Source organism: Poecilia latipinna, unplaced genomic scaffold (genome assembly GCF_001443285.1).
Source record: "Poecilia latipinna isolate Pla-1442-1.1 unplaced genomic scaffold, P_latipinna-1.0 Scaffold293, whole genome shotgun sequence".
NCBI lineage: Eukaryota > Metazoa > Chordata > Actinopteri > Cyprinodontiformes > Poeciliidae > Poecilia > Poecilia latipinna.
Genome location: NW_015112909.1, coordinates 394712 through 402176, shown reverse-complemented (window position 1 = coordinate 402176; position 7465 = coordinate 394712). Strand labels below are relative to the sequence as shown.

Sequence of the window (7465 nt, the reverse complement as noted above, 5' to 3'; positions counted from 1 at the left end):
AAAAGCAAACAACTTGAGCATGATTCAAAGATGAAGGTTGACTTACAGGCTGAATATCAATAAAACCATCTGAACTTCCAGGTTGATGGGTCTGAAACTCTTCTCCCAAATTAGTAAGGTGGAGCAGGGAGGAATACTGGAAGCAGCTGCAGGGCTGCAGCATCTTCTGGATCAAATAAGCTTGTGTTAAAATGTTACAGTAACTAAAAAGCATGACAACATTTTAGAGAACATTTCTTCTGAGCTTCAATACCTTGAGGGAGCAGACTCATGTTCTTGGCCATACAGAAGGCCTTAGTTGAGAACAAGGATGAAAACAAGGAGTTTGGGTTTCGCTTAATTCTCCTGAAGATCCTGGATGTAAAATTACAAAATCTATCAGAAAAGACAAAATCACAAATCAAACTGACTGAAAATATGTTTTTTCCTGCTAGTGCAGAGTGCATTAAGGGGTGGGACATCACCTCCTGCTTTCCATAATACACAGGTACCAAAACAATGATAGCCTGGAATTAAAGGGGTGGTTTTGTTTTATTTTTTAAAGAGGAACAAATAGACATGAGGACTAGAGCTGGTGACAGCACTGATTTACAGACACCTGTTTAGAGTCCCAGAAAAAGATAAATACCAGGTGCAGGTCTATCAGGGTAGCAAAAATATTAACAATTCACAACAGTCAGAGGTGAGCAGAGTACCCAAAAATTGTTCTCAACAAAGAGTAGGACTATTTAAACATATTTTTACTCAAATAAAAGTAAAAAGAGCCATCCCAAAAACTTTAGAAAGTAGACCAAAAAAGTTGTTTAGATTTTGGGGTGTTATTTGCAGTGCAACCACAAGATGAGCAGGAGGTGGGAGCAGTTCGCCGTTGTTGAGTGCAGTTCCCTTAACACTAGGAAGCGATATGTCCCTGACCAATATGGCGGCCGTGTTCACGTATGGCTGTGGCGGGCTTCGACAAGACGTCACCGGAAGCAGCATTTGTTTACCTCTGGAGACCTCAAAGACTCCGGAATCGTAAACTTTGTCGCCCAACTGACTTGGTGAACTGAACGTAAGTTTATTTCAGACTGGAAAATAACTTTATTTAGAGCGAATCGCTGATCTAACTTCCTGTTTTTACCTTTGTGTCAGCGTTAAGACAACATGGCTTCAAATTTAGAAGAGGAACTGTCCTGCCCCGTTTGTCGGGACATCTTCAGAGACCCCGTCCTCCTGTCCTGCAGCCACAGCTTCTGCAGGGCCTGTCTGAGCAGGTGGTGGACGCAGAAACAGATCCGGAAGTGTCCGGTCTGCAACTGCGACTCCGACCGCAAGGAGCCCACGTGCAACCTGGTGCTGAAGAACACGTGCGAGGCTTTCCTCCTGGAGCGTGAAGATGTCTGCCAGCTGCACTCAGAGAAACTGAAGCTGTTCTGCTTGGACCACCAGCAGCCAGTGTGTCTCATCTGCAGGGACTCCAAGCAGCACAGCGGCCACGTCTTCCGGCCCGCAGCTGAGGTGGCGCAGGACCGCAGGGAGGCGTTGCGGAAGTCCATCATGCCCCTCCAGGAGAAACTCAAGCTTTTCACAAAAGTCAAGGAAGACTTGGACCTGACCGCCCAACACATTCACTCCCAGGCCCGACTCACGGAGGCCAGGATACGGAAGGAGTTCAGGATGCTGCAGCGGGTTTTGCGTGATGAAGAGGAGGTCAGGGTGGCTGCGGTGAAGGAGGAAGAGGAGCAGAAGAGTCTGAAGGTGAACGAGAAGATTAAGGTTCTAGACGGAGTCATGGCTGCTCTTTATGACACCATCAAATCTGCAGAGAGGACACTGAGATGTAAAGATGCTGCGTTCCTGCAGAGCTCCAGCGCTGCAGGAACGGAGCAGCAGCGCCCCCTACCGGAGCTGCCCCAGCCGGCTGCCGGAGCACTAATAGATGTGGCCAAACACCTGGGCAACCTGCGCTTTAACACCTGGAAGAAGGTCAAACAAGTAGTGTCCCGTACGCCAGTGATTTTGGACCCAAACACGGCCGGACCGGGACTTTTCATCTGTGAGGATCTCGCTGCGGTGAGGCGGGGAAGCAGACAGAAACTTCCCGGGAATCCCGAGAGGTTTGAGTCGGAGGGGATCATTTCGGCCTCCAGGGGCTTCACTGCGGGCGTCCACTTCTGGACCGTGGAGGTGGCAGACTGCAGCAGCTGGTTCGTTGGCGTTGCAGAAGAGTCGTTCAAAAGGAAGAAACCGATTCAGTTCAAGTCAGGATTGTGGGCTGTTTGTTTTTCCAAAGAAAAATATTCCTACTTCTCCCCAGGAGCGCCCGCCAGCTTCCACGTTACAGGAAAGCTTCAGGCAATCCGGATCCATCTGGACCTGGAGAGGGGAAAACTGTCCTTTACCGACCCAAAAACCCTCAAGCACATCTGCACCTTCTCACACAGCTGGTCTGAGAAAATGTTTCCAATCTTTTACGTGGGAGGCGTCAAATCGATGAAGATATTACCGTCAGAGGGCGGCGGGCCGGACGACGAGGACAGCAAGGAGTAGGACAGCATTACGGATGAGAACACAGGGTAAAGGAAGTGGCTCATCCTAACGAACTAAAGCATATCAGGAGACGTTTCTCCATTACAAACGTGCGCAAATCTTTGTCTATTGCTGCGTTTCCATTAATCATAAAATTGCAATTATGAGAATAAATTTGCTTAATAGAAACATGCCAATTTTGAAAAACTCACCATAAAAAGTTTTTCCGAGTATGGGGGAAATTTTAGCCATATGGAAACATATGTATTTAGCAAAAATGCAATGAAAACAACCCCCGCCCCCCACCAAGCATTGCACTAGTGATCAACAGCCGGATGTTACTACTGGTGACAACATCGAAGAAGAAAGTAGTAGGATGGTGAATATTTTTTATTTTATTTTAGAACAATGTGCAGCTGGCTCCATCATAGTTCTCACAGCATCATGGATCATAAACAGTTGTGCATCATTCCATCGTGTTGAATCCATAGCTCTAATGTAAAATGGCTGACTACAACAAACCATCAGCCTCCAACCATCTTTGCTGCCAGCAGTAACATCCGGCTGTTGGTCACGTGTGATGTTCAACAAAGCCTTTCCATTGCACTCTGACCAAATGCATACATTTTGATATGGCTGAAAAACCACCTCATTCCAGCCCAAAAATCTGTCTTGGAAAAACTTGAGGTTTTTGAGGAAATTAGTGTGTTTCCATTAAACGTATTTATTTTTGTTACTTCAATTTTATGGCTTATGGAAACATAGCTAGTGGTATCCTAAAAATTGTGAATTACACTGAAATTATGCTGAAACAGAACTGTTGGGTCTAATTCTTCGGATGTTTTTGTGTCCTAAAGTGCGTCACCTCCAGAGTTTACAGTGTTTAAAACAAACAGAAAAGCTGCTGGGGAGACGACTTCTGTGGGTCTAAATTAGGAATAAATAATCCTATAAATGAATGAGTCAACACCTTTGTGTGGAAAAGGATTCAGGATAAAATAATTCTGAAATTAATCTCAAAGTTCAGAATTTATTTTTTAAACAAAATTATGATTTTACTCCCAGAATGCTGACTTTTCTGGAAATTCAGATTGCCCCCACCCCCAAAATTATGGAAAATTATAGAATCTTTTATCAAATGTCTGTAGTGAAGTGAAGTTATTCTGTTAATTTTGGTTGCCATAATGAATAGCAGCTGTTTAGTGCACAGCAGTATTCCTTTGAATTACAGTATTATTATAAATTGTCCTTTTCTATGTTTTTTCCAGACCAAGATTAATATTGTTACATTGATTAAATAATACAAATGGCTGAAAATGTTTTCCTAAGAAGAGGATTAACAGCTTGAAGCAGCTTTGCTGCATTGTTTGCATTTTGTTGTAGGGATATGTTTGTCTTTTTTATATTTTTAATTTTAAAAAAGAAATAAATATGTGTACACAACTTAAACTGCCTTTTCTGTGTTAGTTATAACATGATGAAATCAAAGTTTGGCAGCATGGTGGAGCAGTTATGAGTTTTGCTTTGCAGCTTGAAGGCCTTGGGTTGAAATCCCAGCCTGGGGCCTTTCTGCATGTTCTCCCTGTGCATGCATAAGTTCTCTCCAGGTACTCCAGCTTCTTCCAGTCCAAAACATGACTGATGGGTTAATTGTTTGCCATATTTACAGCAGAGGATATACCAGGGATGGATGATCATTTCATAACTGAAATGAGGGGATTAAAACATTGGCAGCAGAAGTTTCCTGCTTACAGTAAATCAGCAACAATCCAGATTTATCAGTTAATCTAATTTATTTTTGACTTTTCCTAAAATAATAAAAGCTTTTCTCTTTCGATTTCAAATTTCTCATAAAAATGATTAAAAGAAAACTGATGAGAATAAATAAGCGCAGCCTCTGTCTAAATTTGACTCATTTGGGTCCACTGTTCTTGCAGACGTTAGTTTCTCCACAGCTTCCACCACCGTTTCCACCAGGGTGAGGTTTGGGCTTTGACTGGTCCGTTCTGCTGCTGTGTTTTGGATCCTGGTGATGCTGTTAGGGCCAGCAGCTGCTGCACAGATGGTTCCATATTTGTTGGGTTTTCTAGTTGTGGGACTCATAACTAGAGTTGATTTCATGGACTGCAATTAAACTTTTTAATGGAAACCAACAGAGTTTACAAAATAAGCAACATTTTCAATTCAAAGTCTCTTTTGCTGTTAAATTATTGAAAAAGGTATACGTATAACCTGAACAACAAATATTTATAATTCTTAATTTGTTATTTAGGTTATTTAACCATCAAACTGGTTCAAAGTTCAACTTTCAAGTGATGCAAAAATACCTTGGGAGTGTGGACTGGATGCTAACATTACATGTTTACTGCTTACTACTACACTATTACTGCTACATGTTTAGCATTGAGATGCTAGGCTAACTCCCTTTATCACAACAGTCTTTTCCATCGGTTTTAGAAGCAGAAAGTAACCCGATAAATGGTCTCGTCCATCACTGTTGTTAGCGACGTATCAGAAACAATGCAAAGATTACGGCTTGAGACTTTTGTATTTAAAACAAAACAAAAAAAAAAGGAAAATGTGATTCAAGACTGGCAGCTTTTTAAAGATGTTTCTTGCTTACAAACCCTTCTAATAATTCTCAGACTTTTTAGGCAGCAACAATCACTCCCATTGGTCATTGCTGATGTCTTTCCTGAAGCTGTAAACTGAAGTCAGTAACTGAATGTTCAAACATCCATTCAAACCTCAGGCACAATTTCCATTAAATGAAAGCAGAGACGTGCTGTGAAGACCTAAGATGGCTGCCAGCAATGACATGTGAGTTTTATTTGTGTAATAATGTAGCTGGAAGCCTTCGATGTCTGATTTTGACCATATTAGTTCAAACCTTGGTGTATTATTTATGTTTCAAAAACCAAAGGAAGTGATTAATGCATCCAGCTCCTCCATAAAATCTCTACGATTACACAGCACTCTATTAAAAGCCACAAATCCCGGCAAATCAGACTAAAATCGTTTCGCTTCAGGACTAAAAATAACCCAACCTGTTTTTGTGGATCAGCTGGGTGACGGCACTTCCCGGGAACGTCGGCTCAGAGACCACCGGAATACCTCGCATTCCTGCAGGGAGTAGGTCAGCTGAGCACTGGGAAGGTATGTAATCCAACCTGATGCCCCTTTAAAGCACTTGCATTACGTTTTCCTTTGTTTTTTGCTAAAGCCTAAAGTTGACATTCATTTTTAGATCACGACGCAATTTTAAAAAATACAGATACTTATAAGATCCTACATTTAAAATATCAACAACAGTGGACCCCCATTCTACTCCATTCACTGAATTTCTGTGGAAAGAGACTCCAAATTATTTGAGGAATAATAGTAGGCTTTGTTGATGAGTATATATAAAACATTTGAAAGAAAACTGCGCCTACTTGTAGCCGCAATTCTACTTGACATGCAATTGGCTGACGTTTGTGAAGCAGCCAATCCAGGAGCGGCATTAATCTTCCTTTGCTGTGATTGGCTGAACCTCAGAGTGGAGATAGCGAACGGTAGCTCCTGTCGTACTTGTGCTAATACCGATTCTACTGTGTGTATTACTGCATATTAAGATACATTTGGTGTTTAAATAGTTAAAATGGGCAGTTACAAGTGTTTTTAGAGGAGGTGTCAAGTCCCTAACCCCCAAGAATACCTAGCCATAGCGAGCTAACTGATGATAAACTTACCCATGGCATAAAACCTGGTTAGCTAGAGTATATTAGCAGCTAGGTAGCGGTAGCCTGAACCACCTCGAGTTACAGAACGCAGTGAAGATTTCTGCATGTGACTCACACCTTTGCCTGACAGAAAAGTCCTGCGATAAATAAATAACTATATAGAACATTAAACAGTCCTGCCTTGACAAGATGTGTATGACCTATGATTACAGTATTTAAGGCCAACTTACTTTGGCCTTAAATTTAAGATATTTTAAGACTTTAATTTTATGTACATGATTTTAAGACTTTTTAAGGATGCTGCAATTCCTTGTTATACATATTATTTCTTTGGTTTTATGATGTTTTCCTGAAATATCACTTCTGGGCTTCCGTACAAAGCTGTTGCCAGAGCTTTAAGAGCTGAGAGATCAAGAGGAAGTTCCTTCAGCCATTTTAAACACATTTCTGGGTGAGTCTCTAAGTGCTTTGTGGACAGTTTAATGTCCCTTCAAGTGTTTCATGCACTAACATAACCGTTTTACTGTCTGTGTCAGTGGAGCCAGAAAATAAACAGCCTTACATGTCAGCTAAAAACATAATTCAGCTCTTTATTACTTAGAATTTACATGTTAAAACTGTCTACAAACAGAAAGAGCCATGTTGCACTTGATTTGCAGTAATAATAATCACATCTGCTTGTGATGTGTTTCATCAGTGCTGACAGGGCGAATCCAGGCTCTGGCCGCACTTCCAGCAGCAGTAATGTTGCAGATGCCACGTCCGTCCGTCTTCCGCCGTGATAAACGACTTGCAGAAGATGAGCTGAGGACAGAGAAGCAGCGTTGACTCAAAGGCAGCAGCTGAAAGTGAAGAAACGATCATCATGCATTCAGAGTAGGCGTGTCACCTCGTCGCAGCCGCAGCAGCGCGGCCACACCGACTCGCAGTAATGCCGTCCGCAGAGCAGCTTCTGATTGGACCAGAAGTAGACCAGGTCCGCCAGGCCGTGGCCACACTCTGAGCACACAAAGCAGGTGGGGTGCCACAGGGCGTCATGGTAACCTGCGCGCTCTGCGTAAACAACCGGACTGTCCTTCGAGACGTCTCCGTGGCAGCCAGTACACCGCTGGGGGACAAAAGAACAAAAAAGGTTGAATTTAAAACAAAAACAGCTGGAAACCTTGATCACCGGCATAATTATTTTTTTTTTTTGGGGGGGGGGGGGGGGTTTTGGGAGGGGATTTTTTTTG

General features: G+C 42.5%; 2 protein-coding genes and 1 long non-coding RNA gene across 3 annotated transcripts in view; 2 read left to right on the top strand and 1 right to left on the bottom strand.

The window, feature by feature from the left end:
* The first annotated feature begins 191 nt into the window (after positions 1 to 191).
* On the top strand, positions 192 to 3974 carry LOC106948541 (tripartite motif-containing protein 35-like). Its single transcript, XM_015034287.1, has 2 exons — positions 192 to 1054; positions 1135 to 3974. Exon 2 carries the CDS (start codon positions 1147 to 1149, stop codon positions 2530 to 2532), a length of 1386 nt encoding a protein of 461 aa, XP_014889773.1. The 5' UTR covers positions 192 to 1054; positions 1135 to 1146; the 3' UTR covers positions 2533 to 3974.
* Positions 3975 to 4883: 909 nt separating this feature from the next.
* LOC106948540 (uncharacterized) lies at positions 4884 to 7023 on the top strand. Its single transcript, XR_001425201.1, has 4 exons — positions 4884 to 5331; positions 5541 to 5647; positions 6615 to 6684; positions 6931 to 7023. It is a non-coding gene; the product is annotated as an uncharacterized LOC106948540 (long non-coding RNA).
* The window catches only part of lmcd1 (LIM and cysteine-rich domains 1), a 17314-nt gene continuing 16647 nt past the window's right edge, over positions 6799 to 7465 (bottom strand). Inside the window, exons 6-7 of the mRNA XM_015034286.1 lie at positions 7123 to 7341; positions 6799 to 7037 (exon numbers count right to left, since the gene is read on the bottom strand). Coding sequence (XP_014889772.1) covers positions 6927 to 7037; positions 7123 to 7341 — 330 coding nt within the window. The 3' untranslated portion in view covers positions 6799 to 6926. The remainder of the gene's footprint in view (positions 7038 to 7122; positions 7342 to 7465) is intronic.

Excerpts from the sequence above, each read along its gene's own strand:
- LOC106948541 (XM_015034287.1), top strand. The coding sequence starts at position 1,147 with ATGGCTTCAAATTTAGAAGAGGAACTGTCCTGCCCCGTTTGTCGGGAC.